The 13800-nt window shown below is 50.1% G+C and overlaps 7 protein-coding genes across 7 annotated transcripts; 5 read left to right on the top strand and 2 right to left on the bottom strand.

The window, feature by feature from the left end:
* Positions 1-590: 590 nt before the first annotated feature.
* On the top strand, positions 591-2457 carry BDV14DRAFT_163862 (flavin-containing monooxygenase). Its single transcript, XM_073767105.1, has 2 exons — positions 591-1855; positions 1920-2457. Exons 1-2 carry the CDS (start codon positions 838-840, stop codon positions 2450-2452), a joined length of 1551 nt encoding a protein of 516 aa, XP_073632907.1. The 5' UTR covers positions 591-837; the 3' UTR covers positions 2453-2457.
* An 88-nt stretch (positions 2458-2545) lies between these two features.
* BDV14DRAFT_195481 (uncharacterized protein) lies at positions 2546-3067 on the bottom strand (the record flags this gene model as incomplete). Its single annotated transcript, XM_073772231.1, has 1 exon — positions 2546-3067. The coding sequence occupies one exon, from the start codon at positions 3065-3067 to the stop codon at positions 2546-2548; it is 522 nt and encodes a 173-aa protein (XP_073632906.1).
* Positions 3068-3639: 572 nt separating this feature from the next.
* Positions 3640-4338, bottom strand: BDV14DRAFT_195480 (cupin domain-containing protein; the record flags this gene model as incomplete). Its single annotated transcript, XM_073772230.1, has 4 exons — positions 3640-3801; positions 3858-4027; positions 4077-4134; positions 4189-4338. 4 exons carry the CDS (start codon positions 4336-4338, stop codon positions 3640-3642), a joined length of 540 nt encoding a protein of 179 aa, XP_073632905.1.
* Positions 4339-4713: 375 nt separating this feature from the next.
* BDV14DRAFT_186935 (MFS transporter) lies at positions 4714-6510 on the top strand (the record flags this gene model as incomplete). Its single annotated transcript, XM_073770894.1, has 6 exons — positions 4714-4908; positions 4958-5228; positions 5278-5388; positions 5444-5846; positions 5906-6220; positions 6303-6510. The coding sequence occupies 6 exons, from the start codon at positions 4714-4716 to the stop codon at positions 6508-6510; spliced, it is 1503 nt and encodes a 500-aa protein (XP_073632904.1).
* Positions 6511-7938: 1428 nt separating this feature from the next.
* BDV14DRAFT_209076 (major facilitator superfamily domain-containing protein) lies at positions 7939-9508 on the top strand (the record flags this gene model as incomplete). The annotated part of the gene is made up of 3 exons (XM_073775566.1): positions 7939-8113; positions 8161-8472; positions 8519-9508. 3 exons carry the CDS (start codon positions 7939-7941, stop codon positions 9451-9453), a joined length of 1422 nt encoding a protein of 473 aa, XP_073632903.1. The 3' UTR covers positions 9454-9508.
* A 258-nt stretch (positions 9509-9766) lies between these two features.
* On the top strand, positions 9767-10027 carry BDV14DRAFT_163857 (uncharacterized protein). The gene has a single exon (XM_073767104.1). It carries the CDS (start codon positions 9804-9806, stop codon positions 9996-9998), a length of 195 nt encoding a protein of 64 aa, XP_073632902.1. The 5' UTR covers positions 9767-9803; the 3' UTR covers positions 9999-10027.
* Positions 10028-11632: 1605 nt separating this feature from the next.
* Positions 11633-13284, top strand: BDV14DRAFT_163856 (Zn(II)2Cys6 transcription factor domain-containing protein). Its single transcript, XM_073767103.1, has 3 exons — positions 11633-11917; positions 11968-12363; positions 12421-13284. The coding sequence occupies exons 1-3, from the start codon at positions 11774-11776 to the stop codon at positions 13264-13266; spliced, it is 1386 nt and encodes a 461-aa protein (XP_073632901.1). The 5' UTR covers positions 11633-11773; the 3' UTR covers positions 13267-13284.
* The last annotated feature ends 516 nt before the right edge of the window (positions 13285-13800 follow it).

The following is a 13800-nucleotide window of genomic DNA, read 5'->3' as shown; positions in this document are numbered from 1 at the left end:
TCGTGGAAAGATACATTGTGCGCCAGTCTCTTTTGATATGGAATCAGAGCTCAAGATCCGCCAGCCCTGGCCACAATCAGATGATAATACCAGCTAGTATGAGATTTCCAGACAGGGACTGACCTACCCGCGGAGGCATGTTATAGGTAACTCAAGCGTGTACCTCCATTGGATAAGAGCAACGGAGATTACTCTATTTCTCCTCTTACAATGACATCGCAAGCTTCGGCTATTTGCTTTGTCCTATCGTGATAAGTTGTTCGGGCCTGTTATTCTCCAACAATTCTTGCTAGATAAACACGGGGGGAGATCCGGATTTCGCCCCGGTCCACGTCTGGTGTTGGAGATAAGCTAGAATTTGGTATGCATGGAAAGAAACGATGATAAAAAATGCGAAGAAATAATGAAAGAAAACTATCTTCCGAAAGAACACCCCGTCAACAGTAGAGTCATTATTCAAAATGAGCACGCCACACACACCCCGTCCTACCCGCGTAACGATCATTGGGGCCGGGTACGTTCCTCCCTTCCAGACCCTTATCATGACCTGCCCACCTATTCCTCCACTTCTAACATAAACGTGGTGTAATCACAGAATAACCGGAATCCTGATCGCAATAAAACTGCAAAAACACCTCCCCCAGCACGCAAAATTCACAATCTACGAGAAATCACCAAAGCCCGGCGGGACGTGGTTCGAGAACCGGTACCCGGGTTGTGCGTGTGACGTGCCCAGTCATCTTTATCAGTTTTCGTTTAAGCCAAATTGGGGGTGGAGTGCGTTGTATGTTCCAAAGCCATTGCAGAGTTTGGATGTGAGGTGGGAGGAGTTTGCTAATGTTGGTCCTTGGCAGTTATGCTTCGTCATCTGAAATACAACAGTATCTTGAGGATGTCATTGAGGAGTACGAGTTGGGCCAGTCTATTCGGTATAACAGTCTTGTCACACACGCAGAATGGGATGACAATCGTGGTATATGGAGAGCACAAATCAACCAAAACGAGAACGGCACAACTTCAACGGTCGAAAGTGAGATTCTCATCAATGCAGGCGGGATATTGAATAATCCTGCTATGCCTACTATCCCCGGTCTCGACACCTTTGCGGGATCAATATTGCATACAGCTGCTTGGGACGATATCGTTGATTTATCCGGGAAGCGTGTGGCTATTATTGGTGCTGGTGCAAGCGCGATTCAGCTTTTACCTGCTATACAGAAGGATGTGAAGCATGCGGACGTGTATATCCGGACGCCGTCGTGGATATCGCCGCCTGTTGCGTTGCCACCTGGCGTAGAGAAGGATCATCGCTATAGCGAAGAGGAGAAACAGCAGTTTCGGGATGATCCAGCTGGGTACCTTTCCATGCGAAAGGGGCTGGAAGATCAATTCAACGGGATGTTCGGGGCCTTCAAGCGAGATGGGTCTGAACAGGCTGCTCTCCGGGCACGCTTTGAAGGGAGAATGAAATCGCTTATCAGAGATGAAAACTTGCAGAAGGAACTTATTCCGAGCTTTGAGGCCGGTTGTCGGAGGATTAATCCTGGTGAGGAGTATTTGCTTGCTCTACAGGAGGAGAACGTTAGCCCTATCTTTGACCCTATTCAGGAGATTGTGCCCCATGGCGTGATGACGAAGGATGGTGATGTCCATGAGGCGGATATCCTCATTGCAGCAACGGGGTTCAATACGTCTTTCCGACCACGGTTTCCCATCATCGGTCTTGACGGAGTGAATTTGCAGAATATATGGGAGACAAATCCAGTCTCGTACTTTGGGATTGCGGTCTCTGGGTTCCCGAATTATCTTATGTTCTTGGGACCGAATACACCTATCTCAAATGGGAGCTTGATGGGTGAGTCCTAACCCTATCCTAGACCATCTAACTGACTTTATCACTGACATCAACTTACTCCCAGGCCCCCTAGAAGCAACAAGCGACTACATGACGCGCCTCCTCCTAAAACTAACCCGCCAATCCGCAAAATCATTCAACATCCACCCCACAGTCCAAACCGAGTTCGACACGCACACGCAATCATACATGCAAGACATGGTCTGGACAGGCCCCTGCAGAAGCTGGTTCAAGAATAATACCACAGGTAAAGTAACGGCTCTTTGGCCTGGTAGTTCACTGCATTATATGCAGGTTCTTGCGGAGGATCGGTGGGAGGATTATGAGTGGGTTTACCATAAAGGGGAGAATAGGTTCAAGTATTTTAGGGAGGGGTTTTCGTGGATTGAGAGGACGAGGCAGGATGGGTTGGGGATGGAGATTAGTAGATTGAGGGGGGCATCGACTGTTCCTGATCCGAGTTCGGATTTGAGTTTTTATTTGGATAATGGGGATGTTGTTCCTTTGCTCTCTGGCTGGCGAGAAAAGGATGAAGGGGAGGTAGTTCGGAGGCAGGACGTACAGGAGGGAGAGGTATTGGAGAGGGCTAGGATCTAGGGAGGACATAATAGTAGTTCATATCGAATGTTCATTTACTAGTCAACACCGGAGATTACCATTTTACTATCCAGAGGACCCATGGTATCACCCCTACACAGCGAGTGCAACCAATAACCCTCCAACAATCGCATACCCAGGAACTCCCATCGCAACAGCAGCATCCGTCTCTGCACCAGTATCATCACTCGTCTCCTCCGCATCTGCATCACTACTCTCCGTAGCAGTAGGAGTTTCCGTAGCCGTAGGCCCAGTCTCCGTGCTAGTCGACGTCACACTCGGCGTATCATCCTCCCCATCCTCACTAACATTCTCAGCATCAGGCAACAAACCATCCCGACACAACTCCGGCAAAACACCCGCAAACTCCCCCTGTTCTTCGGGTGTACACTGCCGTAGACAAGTAATAAGCGGATCCGTCTCGGTATAACTCGCGCATGCACATTCGTCTAGTGCAGACCCGGTCTCGTCGCCGTTGCACCAGGATAGACCTGGGTTGTTGGTTATACAATCATCGACGCAGGGTGGGTAGGTTGAAGTCTGCGCAAGGGTAGAGGAGAGGAAGGTCGAGAGGGTTGCGGTGAGGAGGATCGGGAGGGTTTGTTTTGAGGGCATGGTGAGAGGAGGTGTGTATGAGATGTTTGGTCTTGGTGTTGGAGCTTGATAACAGTGCGTTGCACGTTTTGCGACTGAGAAGATAGCAGAGGAAAAGAAAAAAAGAGGTCTTGGAAATATGGCTATATTTCATCCTCTTCTCTCGTCGCCCGGGTCTGGAAGCAAACGCCGCCTCCCGTCGACTCCTCCACAGCGCCTGAGGAGTACGGGTGTCTTTCTTGGCTCTCGTATACAAGCGCTACACTCGTGTTGCTCAATGCCTGACTGGACCAGCTGTACGAGAGATCGGCATGGCGTTGGCAATGTACCAATCAGGGTCACTACAAAGATTGAAATCCTCCTTTGAGCCATGAAAAGGCGGAAGCCACTGTATCAGGTTCAATTCAGGGTCTGCAATGGGTGGTGATCAGAGACTCGATTGTGATATCGCGGCAAAAGGAAACGGTCTCCAATTGGTCATATTCCAGCTATCTGCAGGGCAAAAAAGAATAAGGGCCAGGGCCGGGGAATATAAGGAAAAAATAGCCGACCTGTTGCATGCCGCAGCAAGCTCTGAAACAACATCCCTTGAACTAGAGCTTCGCTTTCCCAGGCCCTCTCCAGAGCTGCATCAGTGGTCCTCCCACTCCATAGACTGGATCTGCTTCAGGCATAGAAACATTCTCTGTTTCTTTGCGGAGAGATGCAAGGTCTATTGACTTGCTTCCCATCTCGTTGCGCCAGCGTGGACAGCCCTACCTAAACGTATCAGTGGATGCGTCGTCGTGGTTTGTTGAAACCTGAGACATACCTGCGGATATACACCAATATACCTATAGTCTTTGCTGCTCTCAGCACAGCTATGCGCTGTTCCTGCTGGGAGAACGATTACATCGCCTGCGCGAACGTTTACCTTAAGACCACCAGCTGTATCACTCCCACCGACGCCGAGGAGGAGTTTTGAGAAGCCTTGAAATATCCCTGCATTCTCTTAGTCGTCGCCCAAGCTCGAGAAGGGACAGAGACGCACCATAACACTCATGACTATTCGGATGAAAATGACGAATCGGTATATGTCCCCATGTCCCCTGCCCCTGTCAGCAAGTAACCCCTTGGTAAACTAGGTTATGGCCATGACTAACCCTCTTCTCCCACCTATCCCTCGTCAGAAACTCAGTAACGCTCTCCTCCGTAAGTGGCTCCGGAAGAACACCCCGGTAATGAATGATAGGCAAACCACTATTCGGTGCGTGAGGGGTCGGTCCTAGAAAGTAGGTTTGGATTGAGGGCATGATTACGAAGAGACTTTGACACCGGAAACCGGACACCTAGGTCTGGAATCGTGATTGCACTGCTGAAAAACTAGCAATGTCGCAAGTTAAAGGAAGTCAAGTACATATCTCACACATCTCTTGATAAGTTATCAGATCGTCGCCCGGATCCTCCCCGCCCCTCGGCTCGTGCCCCGTTGATAAGCTGACGAAGGACGAAGAGAGTAAGCCGGCAATTTACTGCAGCGCTGTATCTCGGGTCTTTTGATAACGAAGAGAAAGATCCGTGAGGGGTGGTTGGGTTGGTGGGGGGTATAGATTGATGAGTTCGCCTTCTCCTTGCGGTGCCCAGGAGTATCTCGAGTACCTACGATTTTGCGCCTCGAATCAAGAAGTATGGCTGAACAAAGTCAGGATAAGAAATCCGACTCCATTGAGCCCGTGCACTCTGTTCGGAGCACGGGACAGGGTTATATCGACGCAATGGCAAGCAACCAGCTTGTCGTCGAGCAGGCGATTGAGGATATAGGCATGGGGAGGTACCAATGGTGGTTACTTTTCTCGTGTGGGTTTGGGTTTCTTGTTGATCAGGTGCGCTGCCCTACCTTTCAATATCCCTCACTATACTAACAAGACCTAGATCCTCCTAATCTCAGTAACAATCATAATGCCCAACTCAGCGAAGGAGTTTGGGCCAAAGTACCAGACTCTCGTCACGGCCTCGCTATATGCAGGACTGTTCGTTGGCGCTGTCCTCTGCGGCCTTGCTGCTGATCTGCTCGGACGGAAAATGGTCTGGCAGCTTTCGATCTTTGGGGCTGCGATCTTTACACTCCTCATGGCGTCGTCGCCGAATTGGGCAGCGTTGAATGCTTGGGTTGCGTTGACCGGGCTTTCGGCTGGTGGGAATTGTATGTATACCTGTTTATCCTAGGATGGTAGAAACGCTGACACGAGCAGTGGCTATCGACTTGACTGTCCTCGCCGAATCTCTGCCTCGGACATGGTCATTTCTTTTGACTGGTCTTGCGTGTGTATGGGGGCTGGGAAATGCCGTTACCGCGCTCATCTGTACGCTCTCGTATGGAATCCTGCATTTGGGATGATGCTCTAACATATCAACCAGCATGGCCGGTCGTCGTCAACTTCTGCTGTCCGAATGGCTCGGACCCTAGTACATGTTCGAAAGCCCAGAACATGGGCTGGCGGTATATCGAGATTATCCTTGGCGGACTTTGTCTTCTAATGGCTATCGCTCGGTCCTTAGTGCTGGGTATGCACGAGTCACCTAGGTGGCTCGTTAGTCAGGGCCGAGTCGATGATGCCGTTACAGCCCTGAATAGCATAAGCTCAACGAACAAGACCGAGTATACGGTTGAGACTGGGCAATTCTGCGATATACCAGCTGATCAAATTCTAAAGAGGAGCTGGGTGGATGAGATCAAGTCAATCAGGGAGTTATTTGCTGGTAGACGCAAGATCAGGCTTATGGTCTGCTTGATTTTGCTTTGGGGGCTCGTTGGGATTTGGTATCTCCCTTTTCTCCATCTCCCATCATACATAACGCGCCATCTGACTGAGGATACAGCTACCCCCTCTACAACGTCTTCCTCCCCTACTACCTCGCCGCCCACGGCGCAAACCTCGGCGACGGCAGCAACTACCAAACATACCGCGACCTAGCAATCTCCTCAGTAGTAGGTATATTCGGCCCCCTACTAAGCGCCTTCATGGTGCGCCTGAAACGGCCAAATCTAGGACACAAGGGCACAATCTGCATTACGGCTGCTGTATGCGCTATTTTCGCGGGGGTCTTTACGGAGGTGCGCACCGAGGCGCAAAATATTGCGTTCTCTTGCATGGTGAATTTTTGGTTGAATGCGCTTTATGCGGTTGTTTATGCGTGAATATCCCCCCCCCTCCTTTCCTCATGCGTACTCTTTGTCAATGGAAAATGAGTCCATTTGCTGATGTCCTGTGCGCAGGTATACACCCGCTTCGCTAGAGACAAGACACCGCGGTACAGGCTGCGGGATGCTGATGGCTTGTGGACGGCTTATAAGCATTTGTGCACCGTTTATTGCGACCTTTGGGGATGTTACTTCCGGTACGCCGCTTTTCGTGTCTTGTGCGATGTATGTCTGCATGGGGCTTTTGGGGCTGGCGTTGCCGAGTCTTGAGGCTGGTGTTTGAGTTGATACTTGGTCTGCGGGTTCTTGCGTATGTGATTTGTGCGGAGGATATTTTGGCGAGGTACTGTTTTTTTGCTTTGGGATACCTTGCAATCGTTGTTAATTACTGATTGGATGGCACGAATGCAATGAGGAATGGTATGGGGGCTTTTGTCTAAAGATCTATGCCAGCATGAGCTATGGTACGGTTAGAGGCACTGATATCCGTGAACTGTATCAGTAGTAGGCATCTTACTACCAAGTCAACTTACAATACTATTCGTGTCTAGTCACATACAGGATATCGGTCTGTGTTGTCGTATCGTCTCTCATTCTGTGCGCAATCTTAATGTTGTCTATAGTCACACACCAAGGCCGGCCGTTCCTTCCTCTCATCATACCAGCGTCCATCGCACCTTCCTCAAGCCATGTTCTATCGAAATAGGAAGGCGTAAAGAACGCCCGGGGGCCGGGCATGAGCAATGGAGGTCAGTCGTTCCTTCCCTCTTCATAACTGCCTTCATCGCACCTTCCCTCCATTGGTTGTTGTCTAGCTAGGCAGGTGCATTTAGGGGTCGCTCCTTCCTTAGTTTCATAGCCTCCATCGCGCCTTCCGAAAGTTATCGCATGTCTGAGCATGCGGGTACGAGAAGCTGAAATGGAAGGGGCGATGGACGTTCACGTCAGTTGCTCCTTTCTTGCTCAGATAACGTCTCTGCCCTCCCCTCCAAACTCTATATGGTCACTCTGATTGAAAGTTATTATGAGCGGCGAGCGCAACGGAGGAGAGTTCTCGGTTTTCTATTGGCACTGTATCCTACTATGTAGTTTGACCCTCGTCGCAGTTAGAACGCTATAGAACCCTGAATTGGTATATCGTGCTGAACTTCTAATAAAGCTGTGGGAGGTTAGTCGGGTCTGGCCAGTTTAAATATACATCGGCGCCGCCACGAGGTATAGCTTGAATATCTCTCAGCCTCTCCTCGCATTTCGGGCCGCCAACCTCTATGTATTTGGATTAATTCAACGTGTGAATATAGACTCCGTTACAGGAGTACATCATGCTCGCAGATGTAAAATGTCTAGCAGAGTCATTCAGCACAATGTGGGGTTTTTGTATTGCGCCAAAGATCGCCTCAAGCACGTCTTCCATCACGCCATCAGCCTAGCAGCTATTTAACCCCGCCAAGACTGCAGCGCGGGGAGGAATATCCCCTTCGATATCTAGCATGAGTTTAAGGGACTTGTCAAATTCGAAGAGACCAATGGGCATTGGGATCGCGTGCTCGGGATAGCAGGCCAGGCCTACCCACTGTGGAGTATCGCAACGGCGTCTAGCGATGGGCGTAAGAAGCTAACTGTGAGAGGGCGGAAGTCGTCCGAGAGGAATATAAATTCTTATCGCCGTTGAAAAGCGGAACGTTCGAGCTATCACTTCGAATTATCCGAGATGGGACACTCACAGGCAGCTGTTAAGGCCCATGGCGACCCTGAGCACAGCACCGACCAGCCGGTACAGAAGCCGCTCTCGACCTTGACGAGATGGTATCGCAGTGCATTGTTCAACGTTATCATCGTTGGGTTGATTTCGTTCACTCAACCCGGTATCTGGAATGCTCTGAATAGTAAGTTATGGGCACATTTTTGGGTGGAAGCGAGGCTAACAGCACAGACACCGGAGCGGGTGGCCAGCAGAAGCCCTACCTCGTCAATGGTGCCAACAGCCTGACCTTCGGTATCATGGTCTTTGGTTGTCCGCTGTTCTCTATCCTCGCCAATAGATATGGTCTCCGTCGCGTCCTGATCCTGGGCACCCTTGGTTATGCTCCGTACTCGGCTTCACTATACGTCAACAACAGATACGGGACAGAGTGGTTCGTCCTGTTCGGGGGAGTCACTTGCGGTGTCGCAGCATCTGCCTTATGGTCATCTGAAGGGGCGATTGCCCTAGGATATGGAAGTATCAAGGATAGGGGCAAATATAGTGAGTTCTTTGTCCGTTGCTGGGAAATCATCGCTAACAAATGTAGCTGGAATCTGGCTTGGACTGCGCGAACTCGGCCAGCTCATCGGTTCCTCCATCCAACTCTCTTTGAACGTGCAAGATGGAGAGCGCGGAAAAGTTGGATACTCAACCTATCTTGTCCTTATCGCATTGCAATGTCTCGGTCTCCCTCTTGCGTTCCTCATCTCGCACCCATCCAAGGTCATCCGTGCGGACGGCTCCAGCATCCCCGACCCGACCAGGCAAAAAGCTGTCCTTGGAGAGTTTCGCAAGCTCTGGGCGCAAGTAAAGAAGAAGCACATCCTCCTTTTGATTCCCATCCTCGTCGGATTCAACTGGAACAACACATACCAGGGAATCTACTTGACCAATTACTTCAGCGTCCGGGCGCGAACCCTAGGAGCTTTGACGTCGGGAATCGCCGCAACTGCAGCGAATATGTTTTGGGGCTGGGTTTTTGACCTGAAAGTTATCAGTCGGCCCAAGTTGGCACGTATCACCTGGTTTACCTTTGCTGTGGTTATGCTATCCCTCTTCGGATGGCAGTTTGCCAACGAGAAATTATACGAAGACACCCAGCCAACAATCGACTGGGTGCAGCCAGACTTTGGCCGTGGATTTGCGGTGAATGTTCTTTTCCGCTTCATGAACGAATCGCATTATATGTTCGTTTATTGGCTTCTTGGTGTTTTTAATGACGATCTGGAGACCCTCACTCTGACTGTGGGAATTGTGCGGTGCTTCGAAAGTGTCGGGTCTTGTTTGGCCTTTGGTATTGGCGCTGCTAAAGTATCGCCCATGGTCAATTTGATTGTCGCGTTTGTCATGTTTGTGCTGTGTATTCCGACGACTTCGTGGGTTGTTTTTATGGTTCCTGAGCATCCGGAGAGTGCGCCAAAGGAGGAAGAGGCGTCTCAGACGGCGGAGTCTGTGATCAATGCGACTCGGGAGCAAGAATAGCTTTCTACTTTGACATTTTAGAAGCGGAATGTATTTCACGTTACGGTATCATAAATCCCTAATTTAGATTCTAGTTTTTGATTAACTTCATCTATCTAGATTATTTAATCCCTTGCATGCTTATCAGCAGTCACTGGCCTCCAAGTGTCCAGTAGTCAACCCGACTTCCTTTTCCCATATCTGAACCAGTCAATACATAATATCAACAGCAAGAAGAGAACTTGCCACATCAATCGCAGAACTTGCCAGCCCCCAACTCTTGTCATTCTCTGTTTGACTTTCTACGCTCAATCGAGGCTAGCACGACAAGTGGCTCAGAGGTCTGTAAACACCGACTCGAACATTCCACGATGCTCAGGACAATCGTGCGGGAATTTGGCTCTGCACCAGACGTTATAACTGCCGAGGCATACGAGCCGCATGCCGCGGGCCCCGGGGAGGTTCGGATACACATGCTGTTGGCCAGCATTAATCCTTCAGATCTAGTGACTATATCCGGCGCCTACCGATCGAGAACATCTCTACCTTTCGTGCCCGGTTTCTAAGGCGTTGGTGTGATCGAGTCAGTTGGCGCTGGGGTGTCCGAATCACTGGTTGGACAGCGAGTCCTGCCACTTGGAAGCGCGGGCTGTTGGCAGGACGTCAAGGTCACTGAAGACCGCTGGTGCTTCCTTGTTGCGCCAGATATCACGGACCGGCAGGCTGCAATGGCATATGTTAATCCTCTATCTGCTTGCATTATGGTGCGCGAAAATATGCCCGCCTCTCCTACAGCACCGGTCGCCGTCAACGCGGCCACGTCCGCTATCGGGCAGATGATCATTCGCATGCTGAATCGTGCTGGTGTTCGGCCAATTGCACTGGTTCGACGGCCCAACATTGCGGTGCAATTGGCGAGTCACGTTGACGTGTCTGCTATGGAGGCGGACCCGGAGTGGGACTACAGCATAGACTACTCGAACTGACGAGCGGTCGTGGGCTAGCAGTCGCATGGGATGCGGTTGGCGGGCCGGAGGGCGACAGCCTCGCTCGTGCTTTAAGATCCGGTGGAACTCTTGTTCACTATGGATTGCTCTCCGGTACGCCCCTGTCACTACGTCTGCATGAGGAATGCCCAGAGGCACGGATTTTCCTGTTTCGGCTGAGAGATGTTATCCATTTCGCTGAGTGCCATGTACTACAGATAGCTTTGGATGAGGCCTTCGAGCTTATTCGTGATGGAGTAGCGGTGTCGAATGTAGCGGCTGTGTTTCCTTTGTCTCATATTCGACAAGCGCTCGAATTTGAGGCTACTACGGGACGGCAGGAGAAATTACTATTATCTGTATCACGGACATGATAGTTAGGCAGTCGTCCTCTGGCTGTCTAGCTGTGGAGGCAGCCGATAGCAATTTTGTACGGGAACATCAAATAGACAGGTGGTCTGATTTTCCTATGGTTTTAGACGGCTATTGTCGAGCATCAGTTACTGATCAGCTCGGATACGGGAGATGTGATATAACGCGATCAAGCAATATAGTATTGGTAACCAAAGTAATTACTTGTCTGCCTTGTAACTGACTAGTGGTGATAGTAAAGTCTCTGTAGTCACGTAGATAAATATATAATAAGTAGGTCAGCATGAGTAGGTACCTAAGGCATTACTATATTATTTATGCTTGTTCTATAAGAAATTATGAAACATGCGTGGAAGTTGTGTTGCTGCAGGATCCCCAGCACTTGTCCACCCCCATGGCTGTTACTGCTTTAGTGTCCGTAGCAGGTGCGATAAAAGGCTGTCCTTGCCAGTCTCCTCGCCTATTGTAGCGTAGTGCTGTGCTCTTCTGACCTCCCTTAAGCATTCTCTCTTCGTTAGTCCATCTCAGAGGCTTCCCAGCCAGACATTCATCAAAAGGTAACACCGGTCTCAACCTAAGCCTTCCTGACCGCAGCACAGCCCTAACCATCCGTTGCCCGGTGCCCCGTCAGCTGCAACCACACTGCCCCCTCAGATACGTCAAGGATAAATATTGGTAAATTACTGGACTAACAAGGTTTCTGCAGTTAGCTTTGCAATAACTGTAAAACTCCCATTCTTCAACCCTCGCGTTCATTCGTGGGTAAGCATTAGCCTTTTCTCTTTCGTCTCAGGCACCAAGGACGTCTAACCACGTGATGTCTATGGTGGCGCTGCACTCGTATTCAGCTGATCCCCTCTTCCTCTCATTCAGGTCTTGCCTGATGATATAAATATCCCGTCGTGAAAGGCTGACTCACTATACCTACTTGAATCTGGCCTCGGACCTTCTTTCGATCACGTGGTGCAGATATAGAAACCATCATGGCCGTGTCATCCCCCACCGGGTTCCAGAGTACATTCCAGGTGACGCTGCCTGAGGGGCCAAGCAAGTCAACGTATCATGCTAGAAGGGCTCACAAGAAGTCACGAAATGGATGTATTGTTTGCAAGATGAGACGGGTCAAGGCATGTCGCTTCCCAAGCCACTGGAAATTCAGGCTAACGAGGAAGTACAGTGCGATGAGCGAAGACCAGGCTGCCAGCGATGCGAGAACTATGGGGCTTCGTGCGTCTATCCACCTCCACCATCGTCAAACTCTTCCAAAACTGTGTCGCCGACATCCTCAAGGACTCTCGGCAATAGCCCTGGGACGCTAAATGTCGACTCGCGATCAGGCACAGACCCAGGCAGAACCCTACTCTACTTATCCAACGCCCAAATGGCAAGGCAAATACGCGACGCGGTAGGAAGCGATCTAGCGTTTGCGCCGCGTATGATGGGCGACTTTAATGCTGTTCTTAACATGGCAGTTGGCAGTTTCAACCTTTTCATAAACGACTCCATGAAAACTGTCGGTTCCCCGAGGATCCAAACTGTTATGCGAAGGGAGATGATTCATGTTGCTTTTGATGTATGTCTTCTCCTTATTTCACCTATTTGACCTAGCTCGATGCTGATGCGTCTATAGAACCCCTACTTAATGTATACACTGCTTGGTTGCGGCATCCTACACATGAACCGCTTGTCCCCCACGCCACCAAACGAATCACGCCAGTTAGCAGAGGCCTATTTCTGGCAGCGGGCACTACGCCTCTACTCCAAGGCTCTACAACAGCAAGTCAACGAGAACAACGTCAGCGCACTAATATCCGCCTGTATGCTAATGGGGATCACCTCGCTCGCGCCACAACAATTCTCCATCCGAGACTCCTGGGTCTTCACCGGTCGATCAAGCGATCTCAACTGGCTTGCAATCCAAGGCGGCCTCGCAACGATTCTCAAAGTCGCAGCGAAATATGTACCCGGTAGTATATGGGGTGAACCCTTCAGCCACAGCCACCAAGAAGAATGCAAACTCTTCCGATATGAAATTGATCGCGGCCGAGAAGGACTCCATTTTGGTCTAGCTGACCTCTGCGGTATAACAGACGATACAACGGAGCAAACAAATCTATACTGGTACTCTATAAAGCTTCTTACACCGTACCTCGCTCTCCCAGCCACAGAGCAGAACGCCGCACTCTGCGCAACATGGATAGGGCGTATTGAGCCGTCGTTCGTGAATATCTGTCGAGATAGAGATCCCCGCGCACTGGTTATACTAGCTTGGTGGATGGGACTCATGTGTTCTCTTTCCCAGTGGCAGCAGTGGGTCGAAGGAAGGGTAAGGCAGGAGTGTATAGCTGTTTGTATATATCTCGAGGGGTTGGGCGATGAAGATATCCTGCCTTTCTTGGAGTACCCTGCCACTGCGGCTGGGTATGTCCTTCAGCACGATTATACATATGGCGGAACACCCCTGGGACCCGTCTAGTGTAGGTACCTAAGCAATAAATATATATGTATCAATGAATCCACGAAACAAAATCTAGCTAGAGTAAACACTACAAGAGAAGATCGGGTACTTAATCCCGCTTAGTCTAGGTAGCTATGGTAGCGATTTCCTCCAGACCCGGACGCATCTAAGACATATCCGGTCTAGGTACGGATAGTACTCTGGAGTTAGGTAGGGAAGTTGGGGCGGAACTGCTCTCACGGTATCCTCTGCCTAAGAAAATTGCTTACGTGGATGTCAAAGCTCAACGCTGTAACCGTATATTCATGTAAATTTTGGCCAAGGCAAAACTAAGCGGAGCGCCTAAGTACATGAACATGATACTGACTTCCACCAACCCCAATAAACAGCAACTAATCAATCTCCATCTCCAGGTTCTGCCAACCCCCACAATATCTAATCTCAATTGAGATCATCTACCTAGGTAGGTTTGATGGCACCGCCAGTATTATCATCTCCAACCCCATCACTCACTAGACTCCCGGCGTCTAGATTGGCGATACCATCCAGTCT

Source organism: Aspergillus stella-maris, assembly GCF_047715825.1.
Source record: "Aspergillus stella-maris strain CBS 113639 unplaced genomic scaffold BDV14scaffold_3, whole genome shotgun sequence".
Classification (NCBI taxonomy): Eukaryota; Fungi; Ascomycota; class Eurotiomycetes; order Eurotiales; family Aspergillaceae; genus Aspergillus; species Aspergillus stella-maris.
Note: the sequence above shows the minus strand (reverse complement) of the source record. Positions and strands in the feature narration are given on the sequence as shown.

What these genes read in the sequence shown, in the direction of transcription:
- BDV14DRAFT_163856 (XM_073767103.1), top strand. Translation starts at nt 11,774, where the DNA reads ATGGCCGTGTCATCCCCCACCGGGTTCCAGAGTACATTCCAGGTGACG. An exon ending in GCAAGATGAGACGGGTCAAG is followed by an intron (nt 11,918 to 11,967) that starts GCATGTCGCTTC and finishes GAGGAAGTACAG; the next exon opens with TGCGATGAGCGAAGACCAGG. An exon ending in TGATTCATGTTGCTTTTGAT is followed by an intron (nt 12,364 to 12,420) that starts GTATGTCTTCTC and finishes ATGCGTCTATAG; the next exon opens with AACCCCTACTTAATGTATAC.
- BDV14DRAFT_163862 (XM_073767105.1), top strand. Translation starts at nt 838, where the DNA reads ATGTTGGTCCTTGGCAGTTATGCTTCGTCATCTGAAATACAACAGTAT. An exon ending in CTCAAATGGGAGCTTGATGG is followed by an intron (nt 1,856 to 1,919) that starts GTGAGTCCTAAC and finishes ACTTACTCCCAG; the next exon opens with GCCCCCTAGAAGCAACAAGC.
- BDV14DRAFT_163857 (XM_073767104.1), top strand. Translation starts at nt 9,804, where the DNA reads ATGCTCAGGACAATCGTGCGGGAATTTGGCTCTGCACCAGACGTTATA.